This window comes from Mixophyes fleayi, chromosome 1 (genome assembly GCF_038048845.1).
Source record: "Mixophyes fleayi isolate aMixFle1 chromosome 1, aMixFle1.hap1, whole genome shotgun sequence".
Classification (NCBI taxonomy): Eukaryota; Metazoa; Chordata; class Amphibia; order Anura; family Limnodynastidae; genus Mixophyes; species Mixophyes fleayi.
The window spans coordinates 357,556,203-357,581,694 of NC_134402.1; the positions used below are offsets into that span (position 1 = coordinate 357,556,203).

Sequence of the window (25,492 nt, forward strand, 5' to 3'; positions counted from 1 at the left end):
CGTGCCTCCCAACGTAGCAGTGCAGATACTGGCAGATGAGGCCATCAGAACTGCCCAGCTTGTGACAACATGTTCAGGTCTGACCCAGAAATGACTCCAGTGCAGCACTTCCTGAAGAAGCAAAAGGTCAAGTTGATGCCTACAGACCTTTGTATGACAATTAGCGGCCCAGGGAGACATCCCTGCCCCAGCTAGCATTCCAAGATGGTTCAACAATGGGGCCTTCTGGATCAGTCTGTGAGAACACTAGGTAAGCTCACCACAAGTAAACAAATTAACTTCTCTGCCCTCACACTGCTTTTTACTCAGCTGAAGAGACAGGAAAAAGGCAATGAAGGAAGGCTGGTGCACAATATATACTTTCCGAGGGATGGGAGTGGGATTCTTATCTTTGTCCTGTCTCTTACCGGCTGGCTAAGGAGCTAACACATTCGTCAGGGCTGCCACCAAGTCTGAAGGGAAATTCACTTTTCTGAACTGCATATAGGTACAAAAATAAAGCCGTATTCAGACATAACTTTCTATTGCTGTTCCTTACGCCTGTAGGAGTGGATTAGAGGCAGAAAAGTATTAGTGCCGTACAGTAGGGGAATGAAAACCTGAGAAATGTGTCCAATTTTGAATCACATGATCTATAATAAGTCTTCTAGGAGGTGTATCTTTGTGCATCTCATAGGCCTGGTTCAAGTTTCTGAGATGACAGTTGCATTTTTGTGCCAGAGATATTTATACACTAGATTTAAAGTTATCGTTCAAAGATGTGTAACTCAAAACACAGGCTTTGAAAGTTAAATGTATGGACTCCTTTTTGTATGTATACAGAATTTGCAATCTTACATTGAACTCACTACACTGGCATGAAAACCTTATGAGCATAGAGAAGTGACCGTGCCTTGGCTTTTAAGTTAATCTAAGGTTGTCCGGGTGGCTCAAGCAATACTTATTTTATTAAGTTTATTGAACATAAATCACAAAGTGATAAACCAATCACATTATAACAGTTGTAATATGACACACAGGGAATACAATATGATAGTGGTCTCATAGCCAATCCTGGGGTATCCACCTCAGGCTCAATCTGGCCTGAGCGAGTTTTGTTCTGCTGTAGTCATTAGCAAGGCATTGGCCATGCTTTCATGTCACCTTGCTTATAGCAAGCACATACATTCACAAGACCTGCAGGGATCGTGGATAAAGGAAGAAGACTGCTGGTTCTCGCAGTTCTTGGCTTGTAACCTGCACTCTATGGTCAGTCCAGCGGGAACACCTTGCCAGTTCTGACATCCAGCTTCACAATGTCTATTCTGAAATCAAAACCTTTTATTATGGATCTAGTTCCCACATTTGTGGCTTCTGGGTACAGGAAGGGAGTGAACTCAGTGGTTTGCCCAATCGACAGCACTCATATCCCGGTGGTTGGCCAAATACTGATAACTGCCCATATCACTCCTGGACCCACTGCTACTGCTTGTTCCACAAACTCTGGAGATAACAGGCTGCACAATGGTTTTCAACAAAGGGTGCTTAATCACTGATGAACATCCCTTTCAGTCTTTTAGTGAGGTCCAAAGCTCCATTGGAGCATTCTTTTTTTTTATTTTTACCTGAAATTAAGGCCAGGAAACAAACGTTCATCAACGACCTTATCATCCAAACGTCTGAAACTATATTTTGGGCGGCAGCCGTGGTGTACCCAACGATCAAGATCACATTTCCAGTTAATTTCAATGCCCATTACACCTCCCTAGAAAAAAAAACCATAAAGCAAAAGCAGTATTAGTGATTGAGAGAAATGTTGTCCATGCATGGTACATTGTTACATTTAATGAAACATAATATTATCACAATGTATATGCAAATGTCTGTCCATCTTCTCTACATCAAGAATCTTCCCTTTTGTACTTAATAAAAGGTGAAATCCTAGAGAACCCAAATCTAGTGAATGCCGACCTCCTACTCAACGTAGTATTTCTCCCTTTATCTAAATAGGTTCAACTTCTTGTAGTGTACCAATTATTAGAATTATTCTACTAATATGTCTTTAATTGATATACCTTTTATTAATATACCCTTTTGTAAGGTGATGAATAGTAGTGAGCTACAAAACAAAACAAAAAAACATGCATAGAAATTGTCAAAATTAGATTCCCTTATTGGAAATCCTATGTATTTTGCTTTACAGAAAATTAACTTGGTAATTTAGTCTCCTAACTGTCATCTAACCTTATTTTTATCAGCTTTGCAAGGACTCAAGCCACCGGGAAATATTCAAATGGTTGTCAATCAGGAAATGTGCACTGAAAGTGGTACCTGGCAGTACAGGTTCCATGGTGGTATAATCAGATGCCACTTGTAATGCACAATCACTGCTGACAACCATTTGAATCTTAGCAAACATCGGTCCGCTCAGGGAATGGAACTCCTCACATTATTTACATATAAGAGAGAATTATCATATCAATTTTTTTTTTTTTTTTTTAAAATAAATCTTTAAACCTATTGTGAGCGGGTGCTAAACCAACTAGTAACACTAAACACAGAAAGATGGATTATCTAGGAAGATATCCACAGGTCAAGATTGGTATAATAAGCACTCCTGTTCCAATAAAAGAATACTTTTTATTATTTTAGTTCTATCAATTTGAAGGTTTAATTAAAACAAAAACTTTATTATAATCATTTAAAACTATATTGGTGTAGGGTATTTGATCATACTAGTTGTTAGGCGAAGTATTAAAATAAAATAGATGTGAAAAGTAAGAAAACAGTGAATAAAGAAATGTTAAAAACAAAATAACAGACCCGCTGTGGGAGCTGGCGTACAATTCAGTATGCTAGTCAAATTAATGTGAGAGGTTCTACCAGAGAGGGATATGTAGATATCCCAATGATTACACAAATTCATCACAGTGCTTAGTCACACACTGTTGTACAAAATGTGTGGAGGGAGATCCACCTTATAAATAGATAGAAATAAGTACAAAGGAAGGTCTCATTTGCTGTATGGATACCTATTATACAGTAGGTGTATACCCCCTTATAACCTCAGTTTCATTGTAACATACATATGAAGGGCCCATTGGAAAGGGAAAAACAGGAGGAGGAGTTTGGGACAATAATTTGTGTGCATATGTACAAACAAGAGTATAGGTTATATTGTGTCCCTGTCTTTGATAATCATATGGGGAATGATTGTTTTAATCCCCATTGATCACTCGACATCTCTAGGACAGGTAATTAGTATCCATGTTATTTAAGTAGTGTCACAGTGAATGTTGTTTCATTTAAACATTCATCAATTTCACGTTATCTACTGGTAATTTCCTCCTGGCTGAGAATGTATAGCAGGGGTAGGCAACCTGCGGCTCTCCAGGTGTTGTGAAACTACAAGTCCCAGCATGCATTGCCTGTAGATAACCAGCAGATAGGTGGCAAGGCATGCTGGGATTTGTAGTTTCACAACACCTGGAGAGCCGCAGGTTACCTACCCCTGATGTATAGTATTAATACAATGTGTGTGGGAGGGAATGATATTAATGTAATGTGTGTGTCAGTGCTAACAGTTTAATGTAGTGGAGACAATTGACAATTAAGATTATATATTGTGGCTATTAATGTAATGTAGGGGTATTAGTGTAATGCAATGTGGATATTAATGTAATGTGGCTGGCTATTTATGTGAGTTATTCATGTAATGTATCAGCAGGCGAGGCTATTAATATAATATGGGGTTGATAGAGATATTTATATATTGTAGACACTAATAATGCAGTATGGGGGCCAACAGAAATAAATAAACTAGTTTGTAGGTGGAAGGCCTAGAGTGTTCCCCTTTCCAGGATGTGCTTATGGGTCCACATCATTCCAGGACCCAGTCAAGCAGCATCAGTCTGACAAGTGTCTAGTTTCTGGCAAACAATACTGGTTTTGGATTACTGTGTCCTGACTAAAGGGACATTTGGGAGATATGTCCCACTTCAAACTGCTCTCCCAAACTTCCCCTACCATAAGCACATACCCTGCTACTCTGTCCGGTGGAGAAAGGGTCTGACTGCTGCTTCATACTGTGGGTGGTCTGTGCAGAGCTTTATCAATATTATTAGTAGGAATTAGCAGCATTCTGCACAGAGTTTCCTTTCCACATGGAGCAGCAGTGGTGGGAGCTGCCCTCCACTGGATACCGCAGCAGGTAGGAGTCTGTGTGGGGGTAACTATGGTGTGGGAGCATATGTCACATGTCCCCCCACCATTCTCAACTTCTCTTGCACAAAGGCCCAATAAATTCATAAATCGCCCCTGGAGGGACCCCACCAGACATATACCTGCGGAGAATCAACCTTAAGTAGAAAATTCCATTTTGAGTGGAAATCATCTCTTAACTCTATAAAAACCACAATGCGGAAACAAAATCCAATACTAATAGAATATACCAGAATAGCAACTTGAGAAAAATTCTCTCCAGCTTCCTTTAGAATGTCCCCTAACCGGAATATGGGACACTGAGGGGCAGTCACTTTGTTATAAATACAGGATACATTGTATTCCGGGAGGATGTTTTTCCTAGACGAGAAACAAAATGAGGAATAATTTATATTTCTGGATTCCTTCTCTGCATTTCAGCCCTGTCTATATAGCTGTGTTTCATATCATTAGAAATGAAGCTACGTATTCAATAAATTTGCAGGATGGCATAAACAATCCAATAAATGAAAGAGTCATCTCAAATTGGAAAACCCTATCATCATCATCAACATTTATTTATATAGCGCCATCAAATTCCGTAGCGCTTTACAATTGGGAACAAACATTAATAAGACAATACTGGGTAATACGTACAGACAGAGAGGTAAGAGAACCCTGCTCGCAAGCTTACAATCTATAGGACAATGGGAGTTTGAAACACAAGGGCATGTGCTACATCATATTGCACAATGGACCAACTAGATTGCAAAGGTAAAAGTATTGAGTAGACTTTGTGTGTGGCAATGTTGGTCAGAGTGTTGTTGTCTTGTGTTAGCTGTGTAAAGGATGGCAGTAGGGTAATCTAGGGAGATTAAGATGGTGGTTGAGGAATATTATAAGATTGTCTGAAGAGGTGGGTTTTCAGAGAACGCTTGAAAGTTTGAAGATTAGAGGAAAGTCTTACTGTGCAAGGGAGGGAATTCCACAAAGTGGGTGCAGCCCGAAAAAAGTCCTGCAACCGAGAATGGGGAAAGTAATGGCACATAGCAGAAGTTTAGCATGTGATTTAGCTGTGGATTAAATATTGTTAGGTCATATGCAACATTAGTGGCAGCAGAATAACAGCAGTGGGAGCGTTGGCATCCAGTCAGATTTGAGAGCTTGATCAATAGCAGGGAAGCATAGTAGTAATCAGCAGGCAGCAGATCGATGTTAAATGCAGTAGTCCTAATAGCCACTGGGCAGGTAAGCAGGCATTGTCCCACGGTAGCAAGTTCGAAAACAGATAATCTTAGATTGCGAGCTGAGTCAATATATAGGCATGGAGATCAGGAGCAGCCACAAGCAAACTGGTCCATTAACAGGGACAATAGATCAGAGGGTGGTCTAGAAGAGCTTTGTCAGATAACAGGAATCAGTCAGGAGCACGTTAAGTGCAATATTCAGAAAGGAAAACACCCGGATTTTGGCAAGGAAGAGGGGTCCTTTGTGTGAGGATTCATGTAGTGTTGCTGAAAAGAGGTGGGGCCACATAAAAAATCTTTTTATGACAATATCATTGTCTCAAATACACATCAAAAAGTAAAAATACACACACACACACACACATATATATATATATATATATATATATATATATATATATATATATATATATATATAAGGCATGTCTAATCACTGAGCAGAAGAATGACCTGAGTGTCACCACTTTTACACTACATTGACAATCTACTTACGTTGTATAATTGAAGGCAGCAAAGTGAATATTGTTCTTTATTAAAACTGTCAAGTTTTCTGCACTTCTCAAAATAGCAGGACTAAAATGAAACAAATTAAACTGGTTACTGTACACAATATTTAGTAAGATAGGGGAGTCACTTATGAACCATAAAGTGCACAGGTACAGTGCTAAACCAATCACATTTAAGTCCTTTACAATAGAAGGAACTGCCCAGAGGAGGCCAGAACAAAGCTAGGTACGGAGATTGTGGGCTAATTAGTACTATGCCTAATGTTGCATGGAGAGCATGGCCAAATGCACCTTTTTGTCCACCAAACACAAACATTCTGTACTCTGATTTTTTTTTTTTGCACAAATACTTTATGCAACGATTTTCTGGCTTCTAGTTTGAGACAGCAAAGAGAATGTTGGAAATCACCCTTTAATTAACTACAATTTACACTTCTCTCACCTTCAGTGGTTATAATAAATCTACACACCCTTATTGAAATTGCAGGTGTTTGTGATGTAAAGCCTGAAATCAAGATAAATCCTACATTAAAGCTACCAACCAAATTCAACTGAAAACAAATAAACTTTTTTTTTTGAGAAGTTTAAATAAACACCTGCAATACAGTGGTTGCATAAGAGTGCACATCCTTTCATAATGGGGCTGTACACCAATCTCATTCAAAATCATGCGCAAAGGTAATTAGCATATACCTTCTAGCAATGAATGTGATTGTTATTAACCCCAAATAAAGATCAGCTGTTTCTGTAGGCTTTCTATGTAGTTTTCTTGGTTACATCCTACTAGCTTTTAAAACAGCTATGGGATATCATTGTTAAAAGGCACCAATTAGGAGAGGGGTATACATAAATTTCAGTTATTACTTGGACCATGGAACACTGTGAAGACTATCATCAATAAGTGGAGAAATGTGGCACAATAGAGACATTGCCAAGATCATGACATCCCTCAAAATATGATGACAGAACAAGGAAATAAAGTAGTGATGTTAGCAAGAGGCCTATTTCAGGGATTTCTGGCAGGAACTGGTCACTCCCTGCATGTGACAACAATCTCCTGTATTCTGCACATGTATTGAAAGCCATTTCTCAAAAACAACATCTAAGTCAATCATTTTGCCAAAAAATACATTCGAACACCCCGAACCATGTGGGAAAATGTCTTATGATATCTTTGGCGCAAACAACAACATAGCTCAAAGTACTCCATACAAACTGTGAAGCATGGTAGTGGCAGCACCATGCTTTGGGGCTGCTTCTCTTCAGTTTGGACCAGGATACTAATCAGGATTGAGAACCAAAACCTGCTGGTCTCTGTCAGAAAGCTGAAGATTAATATGAATTTCCCCTTCCACTGTGTTAACGTCAAAAGAATGCATCTACGTTAACCAAGGAAAGGCTTCAGAATAGGAAGAGCAAAGCATATTTAGTGTGTACACATGAATTGGCATGCTGATCATGACTTCTTAAATCATGACTTGGTTAAATCGTTAACTATATTGCATTGGGAGAAATTTACTGTAGTGTGTACCCAGCCTTAATGTATTGGGTCAACGTCAAGTCACCAGCCAAAGTCTTGAGTCGGGGTCAAACAGGAGCTTTATTGTGAAGATCCTTAATATATCACAGTAACATACAACAACAGCAAACCAGAGCTGTGCACACAATTCAGGGTACACTGGCTCCTTCGCTGGAGAGGGGTGAGACTTCTATCTCCCCAGACACAAGCCAAGACTGAATCTGAGCCCTTAAATAGTCTCAAACTCCTCTCCTATAAGGAATAGGTGCAACTTCCTCCTGACTCCCAGATGTGGCAGTCTCCTTTTCTCAGATGTGGCAGTCTCTCGCCCTACCACACTTATCAAAAATCCTCAATGCATCCACAAAGTATTTGTGTATTAGGCATGCATACTTATGCCAGCAGAGTATTGTAGCTTTTTCTAAAAATGTATCTGTTTTGCTTTTCACTTAATTGTTTTGGTTGCAAGGTCACATCAACGGTGGAATCATATCTGATGATTTATCTAGATTTCAGGCTTTACATCACAAACACCAGCAATTTCAATAAGGGTGTGTAAATTTTTTAGATATTATAAAAGGGCTTCCCCTTTTGGAAATAAGCTTAGATGGCGAAAAATTCATCCAACTGAAAATAATAGCCAATGACTTATTATTGGAGATGTGAAAAAAATCTGTCCGTTTTGAAAACTTGCAAAAGCTCTATGGGGTATCTGAGAAAATGTAACTAGCTTCACAAATCTACCATTTTCGCCGTTTAAAGTTAATTTGAATCTAAATCAATTATTGCAAAAAATGAGGTACCTAATTGTGGCTACCCCACATTCTCCATGGAACACCTTTATCCGTCCATGTCCAGTCATCTACTCCATCATCTATCATCTATCCATGACAAAGATTTGCTTCCCTTGCAATTGATGCCACCTTGCTTTGATAACAATAACAGACGCAACTGCACTAAGAAACCACCTTTGCGCTGCACCTCTACATTTTTTCTGCTTACTAAATGCATATCTGGCAACAGTCCCAATTTTATTAGGACTGCCAATTTTCAGTGCTTGAAAAATCATGACCTTGATAGAAAATGGGCATGGTTTATATAAATGTAATTGTGGTTCCAGTAACTGACCTATTTTTGAGTCAGAAAAACATAGTTGACAACTGTCCTGACTTTCTGGGCTACCATTGTGAACAATACCTTTTAAAACTAGTAGCATATAGAAAATTTCAGAAATAATAATAAAAATAAAAAAGACATAAAGCTAGGATTTGATGAAATTTACTCAATAGAAGAAATGGCAATCTGCACTTCACTAGTAAAATCACTATGGCAACTGTGCAAACACAGATGTTGTATCCCATAGCATAGTTGACAACTGTTCCTAATTCCCAGGAACAGCTCTTGGTTTTAAAGATTTGTATCAGGAAATTTTTATCCCTGGAAATGCCCTTATTTTTCAATATTGACCAACTGCGCAATAACACTTTCTGAATATTCAATGCAATTCATGGCTTCTATTTTATTAGCTGTTAAAACTTGCATGGATGAGTATTTCAAATGCAAAAAATGTCAGACAAATTTAGTAAACATGGCATGATGCATTGTATCGCTCCACGGGCCACTGAGACATTGTTGCATGTGACTTGCTTAGAAGCAAAGTCTCTGGAATCTATTTTAAGATGCCATTACGCAATTGAAAGTGGAATGTGTGTATGCCCAGCCATTATGGAAGAAAACAAAAGGGAATTGAGAAAGTTCTGTCCTTTGCTGAAAGCGGCTTCACGCATGCACAGAGGAACTGAAAGCCCAGAACTGGGATTTCAGTTCCACTTATTGGACAAAGCTAAACATTGGTTAAAAATAGTTAAAAAATATGTAAGAAAATAAAAATATATTTGAAATTGTTTACACAAAAATGTTTTTTTTCAAACAATAAAGAATAGTTCCATGATTTTCTTCTGTTATTGTCAACCTGAGATGGTGATAATAGAACAAAAATTTAGATCCCTGTTAGATAGGCTTTCCCATGCTTTGCACCTGGAAGATATTGTCAATGGGACCAGTGCTATCGCTGGTGGTATCCCCTTAATGTATAGAGCAAAGCCCTACCGCCGGCAAAAACACCCATTTTTGCCAGCCATAGGGCTTTTTTCCCTTTTTATAAATAGACCCCTGTATATGTATGTAATCCCCTGTCCATCCTTGGGGTTGTACAAGTGCATACTCTCAGGCATCTAACTACGGAAATCCTCCTACTAACCACTTAGGCTTTGCTCAGTACTCTTCTTGTCAGGGTACTGTGGACAGTTAACAAGGCAGGTTTAGTAACACGGGAAAATTATGTATGGAGCTGACCCGCATGATTGCGCAGTACAAATTACAGCTGATAAATGATTGTGTGACAAACAATCTTTTTCCCATTGCACAGTTCTTAGTTTCTTAATCACATGATACAGTTTTCCCAGGGCCCTCTTAAGAACATCTTGGGCCCCTGGGCACAGAAGTGCTCCGGGGCCCCTATATATACAAAAAAAGTAAAAGATTATATATATGGGCCCTGCAGCCCAGGGGGGCCCGTCGGAGGCAGCAAAAAAAACAACCTGAAAAAAAAGAAGAAAATACTTACCTTGCGGTCAGTTGGCGATCCGGCTCCCTCCATGGTCTCCTCCTCCGTTCTTCTTTTTTTTCAGGTTTTTGGTTTTTTTGCTGCCTCCGACGGGCCCCCCTGTGCTGCAGGGCCCCCGGGCACCTGCCCATTGTGCCCAATGGGAAAGACGGCCCTGAGTTTTCCCCAGAGCTGACACTTCCAATGTTCGGGAAGGTCACTCAGTCTTGCTTGTACTTCAGCTTCAGCATTATTAAGGTCTCTCCTCACATTGATCTGACTCCACTAGAGGATATCTCTCCCTCTTGTACTGTTCTGCACTCTGTCTCAGTTGATTCTTACAATGAAGAGTCTATCCAACATGTTCCACTAGGTATGAATCTCATCAATGATCCTACACTCTCAACTCCTTGACTGATATAAATAATTTTCAGGAATTACATAAATGATATATGCACAGATATGGCAACTTGCAAATAACCCCCTGTGACAAGATGGACCTCCTATGTCACCCTGTGTTGCTGTGGACCGGCTGGGCTTGACTTGCCACTTTTCTTTCTCCCAAATGCCCCCCTAACCACAGTAGGCGGGGCTTTTGCTGCTGCCACCACTAGGCTCCTTCACCGGCACCTAGGACTCTTTCCTTCTGGGTAACTCTCGCTGCTAGGGTGCACCCTTGCTGGGCACCTGTGCTGGTACACCTGGCTTTTTGCTTTCAGATAAGGGTTGCTGTGGATGGTTCCCCTAGGCCTATTATACTGACTATATTGGATGCAAGGTTCCAACTTCAGAACAGCCGGATAACTAATTAGATTGGTCTAATATGTAGGTCACAGGAATTAGAGCACAGGTAAGTAGTTGTCAAAGCAGGATCTTGAAACAGTGATGTTTTATTAGCATGTAGTCCTAATAAGGACTGTTACGCAATAGTTTAAGATACTAGTGATCTCCAGAAGTACAAGCCTGGAGAAGTTAACACTTTTTTATATAGCTGCTGGTGGCACCACCACGTCTGAAATATTACATCAGATCTCAGAATGTAAAATCCTCTACACTTGGGAGTTAATGCAATTTTATACTTTTAACAAAAATTATACCAATCTGTGATTTCCTAAAACTTTCTGGTTGCATTGTACAGAAGGTTCCTCTAGGTCATTCCACATCAAATCAACACAATTTTAGAAAAAGTATTCCTTACATTCTCTAATTTCAATTAACTTTTGTATAATAAATGCTGCCATGAGTGTAAAGAAAACCCCAAAATCTTAGGCTGATATGTACACTGGTTTTGAAGTTATATGCCTTTAAAGTTGCACTTTTTAATGAAAAAGTTGCTTTTAACATTTTTTAAGTTGTATTTGTAGCTCACCTAATTGAGCTAGAGAGTTGGGCAAGGTTTCATTTTAAATCACTTTTATGGGCTTTCATATGATATATAACACATCACTATGTTTCATTAAAAATTAAAAATGTTACATTTTCAAAATCAAAATTTAGATTTTCTCAAAAAGCCATATTTTTACATTTTTGAAAAACCATCTCAAAAGTTGTTCATAGTGTTGTTAATAACATAAAATAAAGTATTATTTTGGGATCATGATGGGATCATCTGCTACAAGAGCTTTCAGTGATGAGTGATTCATGAAAAAATGTATTTATTGAGGAAGTACACATCTGAGAAAATCAGCAAAACAATATCTTTTCCAGTTCACCTTATTAGAGGAATGCACGTTCCTCTTCAGGTGTGTTTGGGGATGAGATTATACAGACAGTGATAGCTCCCACTACTGTGCAGGAGTGTAAACTTAAGTGGAAAGATACTCTACTTGGAAAGACACTTCAATGGTGTTGAATAGGCTCACATTTTACATTTTCCTGGGCTACTACAAGTGATCAGGTTAGATTTCGGTGGGCTTTAATTAATGAACAAAAGCTCCTTGGTCAATAATTTAAGCCCACCCAAACCTAACCTGACCCTGGACCATTTGTGTCACATTTGAAAAAGCGGAGTGTTTACAGTGGAGTATTAGACTGGGAGAATGTGTGCTGGGAGCAGGGAGGAACAGCAACTTGGAGAAGGTGCTGGGAGGGAGAGATCCAGCAGATTGGGAACAACACTGCACTCACAAGAAGCAGCCTCAGTCACCCAGCCAGGCACAGAAGAGAAGGCACAGCCCATGAGGCTGCTGCTGATCTCCACCGGTCAGAGCAGCATGTGATGGGCTCCTCCAATCAGAGCTCAGCACATGCTCCTTTCACCCCTTAGCAGAGTCTCATGGGAATTATTTCCCCGGCAGCCCAGTCCGAGCCTGCTATGGTGTGTAAATTTGTTTAGAGCAGTGTTTGCAGTGGTTGGAGAAAAGTGACAGGTACCTTATTGTTTCAACCCATTTAAAAAGGCTAATCATGCTTTTAATAAGAAGGGGTTGAGAACTGTTTCGGAATAGATGTGTAAATTATTTTCTGAAATGCAAAAAGTTGCAAAAGTTTGTGCCAGCTGCAGAAAACAACGTGGGACACTTCAAATAGAGCAAGAGGGTCATTGTTCAGTTCCTCAAGATAATGTAGTATCAACTCCCACTTGCTGACATCAGATGTTATGTAACTGCTGTATATGACAAGAAATGGTGGCATTTATTCTGGAGAAAGATGAAAACATTGATGAAGTGAAAGTCACAATCCTCCATCCAGTTGGTCCTTCACCCTCTTTTTCATACCCAAGGAAGCCAGATGTTTTTGGGATTACTATGGTAGATGTTCTGTGTAAGGTGTAAGCTCAAATGTACACCCTTTCTGAAATGAAAATACTAAAAACAAATGAAGCCATCAGCCAGTTTCAACCCATCAAGTAGCACCATCCATCCAGAGCAGCAGCACCAAATGGTAGTGATATGTAATAAGCTTTCTTATAATACGTGAAAGACAAAAAATTATCCCAAATGTTTTAAATATTTCAGTATTAACATACTGTGCCATAATACATAATATACATCAAAGGAATTGTTTAAGGAGATAAATTAAAAGTAATGAACAGGAGGGGTGTGGTTTGATCATTATCTTAACAGGACGCACCTTGTTGAAGCTCCGGCTATAAGCCCATAACACACGGGTTTACTGGCAGATTTACTACCCTACCAGGCACCCGAGCCATAATCAAGACCTCCCAATCACTTGGGGCCAGTTTGTGCGGCTTTACAACTTTACCGGGGCCTCCCAATCACCTTATAGAGAGATAGGGGTATTGTCACGACTGAGTGTAGCATACCTGCTATCGTTGGCACTACTCAGAGGAAGGTGCGGAGTCTAACGTGCCCCTGGTATTCACCAGGGACCCCCGCAAGGAGGTATGGACTCAGCTGCAGGGAACACGCAGGTCGCGGTCCTTCCACGAGTCAGATAGCGAAGCACGAGAGGAATGTCAGCCAGACCGGTTCGGCAATGGTGCGGGCAATGTAGGTACACAAGGAGAATCCGAAGGGGTGATGAGTCTAGCCGGGTCGGTAACGTTCTGACAGCGAGGTACAAAAGGGAGATCCAAAGAGTAGTCAAGGCAATCCGGGTCACAAAGGTCACAGGCAAACAGCAATAATCAGGAGGCAGGCAAAGGTCAGGAAATGGGAAATCACAAGAATACACTAGAAACGCTGGAGGACAGGAGGACCTGAAACTCTGGCACTGGAGGGTGGGCCAAGGAAGGCTTAAATACCTCTGATGCCCAATCAGCTTCAGCGCCTCAGCGCTGTCATCAAATTAGCGCCGTAGCGCTTCCTGAATGCAGCGTCCCGTTGCCTAGCAATGGGAACGCTTTCAGTGTTGTAGCCGGGTGGCCGAGCGGGGCGGAAGTGACGCGTCTGGTTGCTAGGCAACCAGATGTGCTGAGCAGCACAGCGGGACATCCATCCCGATCTCACAGGCGGCGCCTGACAGGTATTAATTCTCTTAATGTGTTTTTTGACGTGCAAGGACTTCTCTTCTTCTCGCAGTTACAGACACAATTTCAACTGGCCCCCAGGGAATTTTATAAATATTTACAATTTAGACCCTGGATCAATTCCTTTTCCAAAACAAAACATGACCCTCTGTCACTCCCCTTCCCTATACCTTTCTAAGCTGACAAAGGGGAACAACAAAGCTGGCATTGCCTTTTTGTATGTAACGTCTACTCCCATAACATCACTCCGCAAATCGAACAGCCAACTACAATGGGAAACTGATCTCCAGCTGACCTTATCTGAAGAACAGTGGGATACCATCTTCTTAAACTCCCACCGTATGTCAAAATGTTTGAATCATACGGAAATGTTCATCAATTGGCTAAATACCTTTATCTCACCCTGGCCAGACTTCATAAGATGTGGTCAGACCAATAAAAGCTCTGTTGGCGTCAGTGTTTTAGAGTAGGAGACATACTTCATAATTTTTGACAAATATTACTTTTTATATATTATTCTATTGCTCTGAAGTATATGAGATATTAGAGGCAGAGTATGTACAATTGTGACTTCAATAAATGGACATGGAGAAAAGAGGGAGACAGGATGCAGTGAATGGATAGTAGAGGAAGGAAATGTTGACCTTCTCAATAAGAAATGTAGTAGTTATCAGGACAGAAGAAATCACTATAGTGATCGGGAAAGTCATGGAAAGATGATGCAGGAATTTCATTATTTCAGTCAGACAGAGAAGCTATTGTGCATAGTACAGTACACAAAATGGACTATTGTGAATGCATTTCAGCTAGTGCTGAAGTCTTTCTGGCAGTCAACATTTAGTATGATAATGGGTGTAATCTGTGAGACTTAGATCAGACTTACTCTGGAGTGCGTTTGGACTCCACCGGGCACCATGCTCTGATTTCACAAGTTTTATTAGTAGAGTTGTACGGTATACATTTCCCAGTTTGAATTCCTACAGGACACAGATTATGAAAGTTACACATCATGCTATATACAGCCAGATCCTATGGCCAATATGTTTGTGTGTTATTTCTTCCCCGTGTTTATTCAGACAGCATCAAGACAAATTGTACAGTGTATGGTATATGTATATATGGTATGCATGGCCTAAGTCATGAAAAATATGGTCACCAATAATTACATTAGATTTAAAATACCTCCTTCCGATATGTAGTAAATGATTTCCATAAAAAATAAGCAGATATCATATGATCATTCTTCATAGAAATCATTGGGCATGAAAATCGAGGTGTCTTTACAATACATATACCAGTTAAGTGCAATCATGGAAACTGTGGATTACTCATAACCGCATTGTCCTGCTCCAAGTTGCTATCATAACGGTCATATCTCACATTTGTTAGACTCGGGACAGTGTACAATATAAGAGATCATGGTCATGCTATGGGGGCATGGTCACATCAAGTTGGGGCATGACTTGTCCCTTATGGCTTGTCCTGCACTTTTGAAGCTGCCCCTTTCACCTCACCTAAAAAAAGAAACCCTTGACGTGAACTCCAGCCACTGGCACACATTGCTCTTTTAGGGGCGCTCGTCAGCGGCACACATCTACAACTGTACTGGAATGGGGACAAAAGTCCTGATCCATGGGGCGGTGGGCCGTCCCCTGAAACCGGACAGTTGGGAGCAATGTATCAATGCCACACAGAACACAGATTAAGAAGGTCATACATCATGCTTGATACAGCCAAACCTTAATGCCAATATGTCTCCATGGTATTTCCTTCCTGTGTTTATGCAGACTGCAACAAAGTAAATTGTATAGCATATATAGTATATAATATACATATTGTATGCATTTATGGCCTATGTCCTAAAAGAATTAGCCACCAATATTTTATTTACATTTAAAATGTCACCCTGCAAGTTGTAATAAATGATTCCTTAAAACACGTTTTTTTTTTTAAAAAAAAGAAGAGCTTTATCTGCAAGCAGTAATGTCATTTACTAACCACTTAAGTTCCTGAAATCACAATTAGACTCACAACAGATGACCAAAGCTCCTACAAACTGTCACCATTACCGCCCAGTAAAATGTCTCTGCTAAGTTTTCTCCTCGGAAATTCCAGCAATTCATTTGTTAAAGTAGAAACAAAGAACATACCATTACTTTGTGGGTCAGCATGACCGTTTTTACAGATATCATCACGAGAGCAAATTGATTTTGGGCTTGGAAACTACAAAGAAGCAAACATAATTAGGTGTGCAATAACTCTTTTATATTTCTTTTTTTTTTTTTTAAAGAAAATATTTTATTGATTTTTACAAGTAAACATATATAATACCTACCAATACATGTTATTAATAGGCATTGACAATAAGAGAGAGAAAAAACATTGAAGAAGGCTCAGATTTTTTTGTAAGCAGGTAGGCATTTATGATACCAGGGAAATGTACTTTAAGGGGAAACAAACAGGTGTTGAAGAGGGAAGGGACAGATTGAGGGGGAGATGTGGGAGGTTTATCTTATTTGTGATGTTAAAGTAGTATTAAAGGACAAATACCGTCATGTTCAGAAGTGCAGAGGAGTGTGTAAGTAATGGGACCATCTGGAGGGGGGAGGTGTAAGTCACTAGAACTGTTGTTAATTGGGAATTATAGTAGCGAGCAGGTGTCAAACGGTTGTTAGTGGAGTATAACTGAAGCATATCTGACTCAATAAGGGTCCAAAGGGGGGCGAGTGCCAAAGAATACATTGCTTCATAGTATTTTATTATACTTGGGAGGACAAGACTTCCGTTAGTTTGATGTTTAACAAGAATTTGTATTCGTACCCTGGGTTTACGTTCTGCCTAAGTAAATGTACGTGTGTGGGAACTGGGATTGGAAGAGTTTGCAACAAGTAAATGTTCATTTTAACAGAGGTCATGCGGCCGATCCAGGAGATAAGAAGTTTATTTCATTGTGCTAAATCAGATTTCATTGTGTTGACGAGTCTGGAATGTTTGAATACAGGTGGGAGTAATTCTTTGTTAGATAGACCCCGAGATACTTGATCTCTTTATGTTGCCAATGGAAGTTATAATTTTTAAGCTTTGAGATTTTGAACATCCTGTTGTGGCATATTAAGGATTTCAGATTTATCTGCGTTTATTTTATAGTTTGATAGAGAACTATAGTTAGATATTTCTTCAAAGGGGTTAGGTAGGGATATGTGCGGTTTAGTTATTGTTAATATAACATCATCAGTATATAGAGCGATCTTATGATCTCTTGAGTTTGAAGGGATGTCTGTGATGTCAGGGTTATTTCTAATTTTCACCGCTAGGGGTTCCATAATAAGAGTGAAAAGTAACTCGGCTAGAGGGCATCTGTTTATGTTAAAGGGGAGGATGTGTGTCCATTAGCTAATACTGAGGCTGTAGGATTATCATATAGGGCTGATATCCCTCTACAAAAAGCTGTTTGGATCCCCATGCTCATTAGGGTATGCTGATAAACGAAGGTTATGTCGCACCAGTGAACAAGAGTAACTCCTCTTTTATTACCTTGAAAGATAATATTTATTTCCTATAGGTACAGAGGGTGCACCAGCCATCGATAGATAATGTGAACCAGAAACAGAAAGGAATGGCCTAGGTGCACAGTACTCTCTATTATTTTAAGGTTGGAAATAGAGAGAATTATGTAAAACTTAACTTTTATTTATTACAAACAAAAAAGCGAAATAAATCCGACTATCCTCATTTAAAAACAATTGTGTGTGTTTAAAATCCACTGATAGAGTGATTCTGCCTCTTATTTTGTAAGGGATTAGTCCTAGGTAGTATCATAAAGGAGTTGCTAATATAATATAGTATGATAATGCTGCATGAAGGATTGTCTATCTATACACTATTGTAAATAGATCCCGGTATAACCACTTTAATTGCAGCAAATTGCAGATACGTATAGATAGGTATGGGCAAATTCTACAATAGAAAAAGCCTTCTATTAAAATAAAGCACTGTGTCTTGCTATCTACCTAGCTATTGCTCCTTCTCACTTTGGATCTAACGGAGCGGTATGCAGAAATATTCCTAGCATGTCTTGCTAACTACCTAACTATTACTCCTTCTAACTTGGGGTATATTGGAGCAGTTTAGGACAGAATTTCCCTGCAGTATAGAGAGGCAAGCACTGAATCAGCGGAACACCGACGCGCGTTTCGCTATGTGTGCTTAATCGTGGCAGCCGAGGGACTGATTTAGAGGGTTTAAATGCCCTTAAGGTGGAGCTATCCTATCTGACGTCAACAGTTTTTCTCCAATCATATGAGCTTTAATATGATTGATGGCTGTATAGGCCATGAGTGGAGGGGTTAGGTGGCGCCCATTATGATCTTATTGGTTCTGTTGTACGTTGTTATGGTAACTGTCATCAACTCACTCGCGGTGATGAGTGAAGTTTGTTATGGAATGTATCCACATAATCGTATTCAATAATCAAGGTAAGGCTCTAAAGATAAACATCGTTATAAATGAGGGGATCCTTTCCAATGTTAAGAATTCCATATGGAGCTATACAGTATAAAGCAGCTATGATGTCTCGTCTCCAATAGACGGTTATATTGAGATCACCAAGTCTGCCATCAGCGGTAAAGGTAACTGTTAATAAAGGAAGAAATTCTTCACAATATTTAAACCTGCCTATAAATCAGTACAATAGGTGGTAATTCACCTTCAAAAGTTTTTCTCCAATCATATGAACTTTCATATGATTGATGGCTGTATAAGCCCTGAGTGTAAGTGTTGGGTAACGCCCATTATGATCTTATTGGTTCTGTTGTACGTTGTTATAGTAACTTATCATCAACTCACTCGCGGTGATGCGTAAAGATTTTTGTGGAATGTGTCCGCATAATCTTATTCAATAATCAGAGTAAGGCTCCAAAAGTAAGAATCACTATTATAAATAAGGAGGTCCTTTCCAATGTTAAGAACTCCCTGTGGAACTATAGAATATAAAGCAGCTATGATGTCTCGTCTCTACTGAACAGTTGTATTAGGATCACCAGGCCTGCCATCAGCAGTAAAGGTAACTATTAATGAAAGTTATGGTAACTGTCATCCACTTACTCGCGGTGGCGTGTAAACAATTTTTTATGAAATATGTCCGCATAATCTTATTCAATAATCAGAGTAAGGCTCCAGAAGTAAAAATCACTATTATAAATAAAGAGGTCCTTTCAGATGTTAAGAACTCCCTATAGAGCTGTACAATATAAAGCAGCTATGATGTCTCGTCTTTGATGGACAATTATATTATGATCACCAGGTCTGCCATCAGCGGTAAAGGTAACTATTAATGAAAGTAGAGATTTTTTACATTATTTGAACCTGCCTATAGATCAGTACCATAGATAGTAGTTCACCTTTGATTGGGAATTAAATTCCTTTCAGATTGAATGATTTCCTCGATAATATATCATGTTATAGGAACAACAACTTAACATGCATAGCATGTATATATTGATTGCAATAAAATTCATCATGAACTCGTTCTCTTTTACCAGCAATTAAGGTCTCACAATTCCTCCAAAGTATCATTCATTGTGTTCGTGTATTAATTGATGTGCTTTATAGATCCATTCAATTAGAATTAATTAGAAGCAACTCCTTTATGATACTACCTAGGACTAATCCCTTACAAAATAAGAGGCAGAATCACTCTATCAGTGGATTTTAAACACACACAATTGTTTTTAAATGAGGATAGTCGGATTTATTTCGCTTTTTTGTTTGTAATAAATAAAAGTTAAGTTTTACATACTTCTCTCTATTTCCAACCTTAATATAATAGAGAGTACTGTGCACCTAGGCCATTCCTTTCTGTTTCTGGTTCTCATTAGGGTATGCTGCATGAAAGGCCAAGCAACTCTATCAAAGGCCTTTTTGGCATCTAATGCAACCACCAGAGCAGGAAGAGATGTACTGTTAGCTACACGGTGTCACTCACCGGACTGTTAGTGTCACTAAGTTGGGACATGGATCTCTCTCGCTCCTGCCGGCGTCTCTCCTGAGCCGCGGCCGTCCACCATCTTGACGAAGATTGCGCATGTGCAGAAACCCTGAACTGTTAATACCTCGCCTCTAGTCTCATTGGTCAGCTAATCACCTCTCAGTATTTAAAGCACCTGTTGCCTTATTACCGTTGCCTGATCTTGGTTCTCATTCCTTGAGACTCTGAGGTGTTTCCTGTTTCTGCTCGTGTTACCTGCCAGCTCTTGGACAAGTCTCCTCTCCTCATCGTTAGTGGAAGTTACCCGCTGCAGTCTACTCTCACTACCTCCATTACCTGCCTGCTCCTGGACAAGTCTCCTCTCTTCATCGTTAGTGGAAGTTACCTGCTGCAGTCTACTCTCACTACCTCCGTTACCTGCCTGCTCCTGGACAAGTCTCCTCTCCTCATCGTTAGTGGAAGTTACTCGCTGCAGTCTACTCTCACTACCTCCGTTACCTGCCTGCTCCTGGACAAGTCTCCTCTCCTCATCGTTAGTGGAACTTACCCGCTGCAGTCTACTCTCACTACCTCCATTACTTGCCAACTCCTGGACAAGTCTTCCTTGCACATCAAGTGGTACAACTTGCCTATTGCAGACCGCACACGTTACTCCATTCCACGCCTGCACCTGGACAAGTCTTCCCTGCACATCAAGTGCTACAACTTGCCTATTGCAGACCACTCACGTTACTCCGTTCCCCGCCTGCACCTGGACAAGTCCTGCCTGCACATCAAGTGGTACAACTTGCCTATTGCAGACCACTCACGTTACTCCGTTCCACGCCTGCACCTGGACAAGTCTTCCCATCACATCAAGTGGTACAACTTGCCAATTGCAGACCACTCACGCTATTCTGTTACACACCTGCGCTGGATAAGTCTTCTCTACATATCCGTAGTGAGACTTACCAGCTGTTGACCATTCATGTTTTCTTGTGATATAGCTACTACTCTGTATGATATCTATTGGCTGGACTTAGTCTACAAGTGCCTCTGTATTGTAGCTGCAAGTCGCTGACTTTTCCATTATAGTTTCCACGGTGCCAAGACTCAGCATTTATACTATTGACATTCCTTTCCTCTATTCCACTGTATGGTTCCATCGATTCACCACACTACCCAGAGGTCCGTACTTCTGGTAAGTGTAGCTACATCTGGTGAATTCTGGGTAAAACTCCTAGTGCCCGTGACAGTAAGAACAGCCCATGACAGACCCAGGATCGGAACCAACAGCTAAGGATATGCTGCAGTACCTGGTTACTCGGGTTGAACAACAAGATGCTTGTCAGCAACAATTATTTCAATGTTTGCAGTCTCTAGTCTCTCGGGGAGATCCTGTGCAAAATGTATACTCTACTAATAATCCCCCGGAGTCTTCTTCTTCCCCAGTGCCATCCCAGGTGTCTGTTGCTTCTACTCTACACCTGCCTACTCCCTCAAAATTTGATGGTGACCCTAAAGCTTGCAGGGGCTTTTTCAACCAGTGCTCTATTCATTTTGAGCCCTTTTGAATTCTAAAGTTTGCTTGTTTGCTGTTACTGTTTCCACTTCTACTAAGTCTTTTACATCGCAAGCACTTCTGGACTCTGGAGCTGCTGAGAGTTTTATTTCAAGTTCCTTAGTGTGTCAGTGGTCTTTACCTGTGACTCCTTTAAAAACAAATATTACTGTTACGGCCATAGATGGTTCACGAATTATTAATGGAACTATTACTCAACGTACCATTCCTGTAAACCTTCAAATCGGGGCTTTACATCAAGAGCAAATTTCGTTTTTAGTGCTTCCGGTTACTACTAGTCCTATTGTACTTGGCTTTCCGTGGCTTCAACTCCATTCTCCACAGATTGACCTGAATGTTCCGCAAGTTATTTCCTGGGGTTTGGATTGTCATTACCGATGTTTGACTGAAGTGGTTCCAGTGAAAATAAATAAATCATCTATAACACCTTGTCCACCTGGTCTTCCTCCACAGTACAACTCCTTTGCTGATGTATTTGATAAAGCCCAGTCAGAACGTCTTCCGCCTCATCGGGCTTGGGATTGTCCAATAGATTTACAACCTGGTAAAAATCCTCCTAGGGGTCGTGTTTACCCTCTTGCGTTACCAGAGACCCAGGCGATGTCTGACTATGTCAAGGAGAATCTCCATCGTGGATTCATTTGACCGTCTATTTCTCCCGCTGAAGCGGGTTTCTTTTTTGTTAAGAAGAAGGACGGGTCTTTGAGACCATGTAAAGATTATCGAGGTCTTAATGCCATAACCATCAAAAATCATTATCCCATTCCGTTAATAACTGAACTTTTTGATCGCATTAAGGGAGCTCAGATATTCACTAAACTAGATCTTCGTGGTGCTTATAATTTAATTCGGATCAAGGCCGGAGACGAATGGAAGACAGCTTTTAACACCAGGGATGGACATTATGAATATCTTGTCATGCCCTTTGGGTTGTGTAACGCCCCAGCTGTCTTCCAGGGGTTTGTGAACGAGATTTTCCGGGACTTGTTGTATGTTTGTGTTGTTGTCTATCTAGACGACATATTAATATTTTTTCAAGATCTTGCATCCCATCGATTACATGTGGCAGAGGTCCTTTCTAGGCTCCGAAAAAATTCATTATTTTGTAAACTGGAGAAATGTTCCTTTGAATTATCTCAGATTCCCTTCCTGTGATATATTGTGTCTGGAGTAGGTCTGGAGATGGATCCGGAGAAAGTGAATGCAGTGTTACATTGGCCCCAGCCAACTACTCTCAGAGCTATTCAACGCTTTTTAGGATTTGCTAACTATTATCGACGTTTTATTCAAGGTTTCTCCTCCATTGTCTCTTCTATTGTGACGCTTACCTGTAAGGGTGCTAATACCAAGCAATGGTCTCCTGAGGCTATTCAAGCATTTCAGTTCCTCAAGAAGGCATTTTCTACTGCTCCTATTCTTCGACAACCTGATGTTACCCTTCCTTTTTTCCTTGAGGTAGATGCCTCTAATGTTGGACTAGGAGCCATTCTATCTCAGAAATCTGAACAAAAGAAATTCCATCCTTGTGATTTCTACTCACGAAGTTTATTAACTGCTGAGAAGAATTATACTATCGGAGATAAGGAGCTATTAGCCATAAAAGTGGCTTTAGAGGAATGGAGATACTTACTATTTTTACTGACCATAAAAATCTTCTCTATCTACAATCAGCTCAATGTATGAACCCCCGACAAGCAAGATGGTCACTTTTTTTCTCTCGCTTTGACTTAATTATAACCTTCAAACCGGCTGCTAAGAATAAAAAAGCGGATGCATTGTCTTGGGCGGTAGCCTCTTCCTCTGATATTGAAGATTGTTTGGATCGTCCCATACTGGATCCTAAATGTGTCAGTTTAGCTGCTTCTTCCACCAATGTTCTACCGTTTGGGAAAACCTTTGTTCCACCACTTCTTCGCAAAAAGATTTTGTCATGGTATCATTCCTCTCGTTTTGCTGGGCATTCTGGAGAACGAAAAACATTAGAGATTCTCTCTCGAAGTTACTGGTGGCCCTCTATTAGGAAACATGTCAAAGAGTTTGTGGCGGCTTGTGATGTTTGTTCCCAATTTAAAGTTTCCCGTAGAACACCGGCAGGACTACTTCAACCATTACCCATTCCTTCTAAACCATGGACCCATATAAGTATGGATTTTGTTACTGATCTTCCTCTCAGCAAGAAATGCAATACCATTTGGGTAGTGGTAGATAGATTCTCTAAAATGGCTCATTTCGTCCCTTTGATAGGATTACCTTCTTCTGCTACATTGGCTGATCATTTCATCAAGGAAGTATTTCGAATTCATGGATGTCCATCTGAAATTGTTTCGGACAGAGGAGTGCAGTTTGTCTCCAGATTTTGGCGTGCCCTTTGCAAAACCTTGGGTATCCAACTGTCACTATCATCATCTTACCATTCTCAATCAAATGGACAGACCGAGAGAGTCAATCAAGATCTAGAGACTTTCATAAGAATTTTTTCTTCAGCCAACCAGGACAATTGGGTAGATTTGCTTCCATGGGCCGAATTCGCCCATAATAATATGTATCATGAGTCATCTTCTAAAACACCATTTTTCATTGTATACGGTCACCATCCGTCTCTCCCAGAATTTCCTGTCCTCCCTCCCACCCAAGTTCCTGCTGTGGAGGCTGTATGTCAAAACTTTAAATCCATTTGGGCTCAGGTTAAATGCTCTTTGAAAAAGGCATCTTCAAGATATAAATTTTTTGCGGATAAAAAGAGACGAGCAATTCCAGCACTTAAAATTGGAGATCTTGTATGGCTGTCACGGGCACTAGGAGTCTTTACCCAGGGATCACCAGGTGATAGGCCTACCAGAGCAGTATAGGTGGTAATATGGTACTCTGGTAGCAGGGTGATCACGGAACAGGAAATAGCAGATGATGAGATGCTCAGGAAAGTCTATGACTAGCAGCACTGGCAATATGATGGACAAAGGACACGTGAAGGTAGTCAGTGGTCTGCGGTAGCAAGTTGTACCACTGCTATAGTGAGGAGGAATGTCCAACAGAAACGAGGAGGTGATGAGAGTCAGCGGTCTGCGGATAGCAAGTTGTACCGCTGTCAGAGTGAAGGAATGGAATCCTAGTGGAGGTATCCTGGGAGTCAGTGGTCTGCGTTAGCAAGTTGTACCACTGCTATGTGAGAGGATACTGGAACAGGTGAAACTGGAAACAGGGATCAGTGGTCTGCCACTAGCAAGTTGTACCACTGAATATATATGTGAGGAGGTGCACGGGGAGAGACTGCAACACAAGATATACACGGGCACCTTAACTTTGATCCACAGTAATATGCACAATATATAGGTATATATGACTGAACAGCACTGCCAATATAGAAAGTCTCTTGAAGTAATCCAGCACGAGATAACACAGTCAATGATGGCAATAGACTCAGCGGATAGTAAACTCCAGAGGAGAACCAACACAGTCCAGCAAGGTATGCAATACACAGCACAGTCAATGAGAAGTATGCATACCGTGGTTCAGAAGCAGGCAGTCAGACAGGAGTGCAGAGATACCTGAACGGCAGGAGGCCGGCAGGATGCAAAGTCCCTGGATGGGTGAAGCGGTGGTCTAGTAGGTGCAGCGCACAGGTAGGTAGACCAGCAGGGAACACAGGAAAGCGTGGAGAGCGGATCAGCAGTAGATGGATGAGTAGCGCTGAGGAGTAGCAGCAGCGGGTCTCTGCGGAAACACGGAGGTAGCCAATAGCAACCAGCAGGTGCAGTAACGATGGGACACGGGAGAGCAGAGTAGAACTGGAACTGTTGATCACGGAGAGTAGCGGATAGCAATAGTGGCAGCAGTCTCAAGGAAACACGGGAGAGTAGACAAGAACTGAAGACTGAAGCGCACAGAGGCAGCGGATAGGAATCAGCCAAACAGTCACGATGAAACACAGACGGGTTGCAGGTTGAAGACTGTAGTGCAC

The 25,492-nt window shown here is 40.6% G+C and overlaps 1 protein-coding gene across 2 annotated transcripts in view; it reads right to left on the reverse strand.

Moving 5' to 3' along the window:
- Positions 1–25,492, reverse strand: part of P2RX7 (purinergic receptor P2X 7) — a 54,450-nt gene that overhangs the window by 12,087 nt on the left and 16,871 nt on the right. For both annotated transcript variants that reach the window (XM_075178315.1, XM_075178321.1), the window contains 5 exons: positions 16,138–16,210; positions 14,871–14,964; positions 5,919–5,999; positions 4,431–4,560; positions 1,605–1,744 (listed from right to left, as the gene is read on the reverse strand). In XM_075178315.1, the coding sequence (XP_075034416.1) occupies positions 1,605–1,744; positions 4,431–4,560; positions 5,919–5,999; positions 14,871–14,964; positions 16,138–16,210 (518 nt within the window). The remainder of the gene's footprint in view (positions 1–1,604; positions 1,745–4,430; positions 4,561–5,918; positions 6,000–14,870; positions 14,965–16,137; positions 16,211–25,492) is intronic.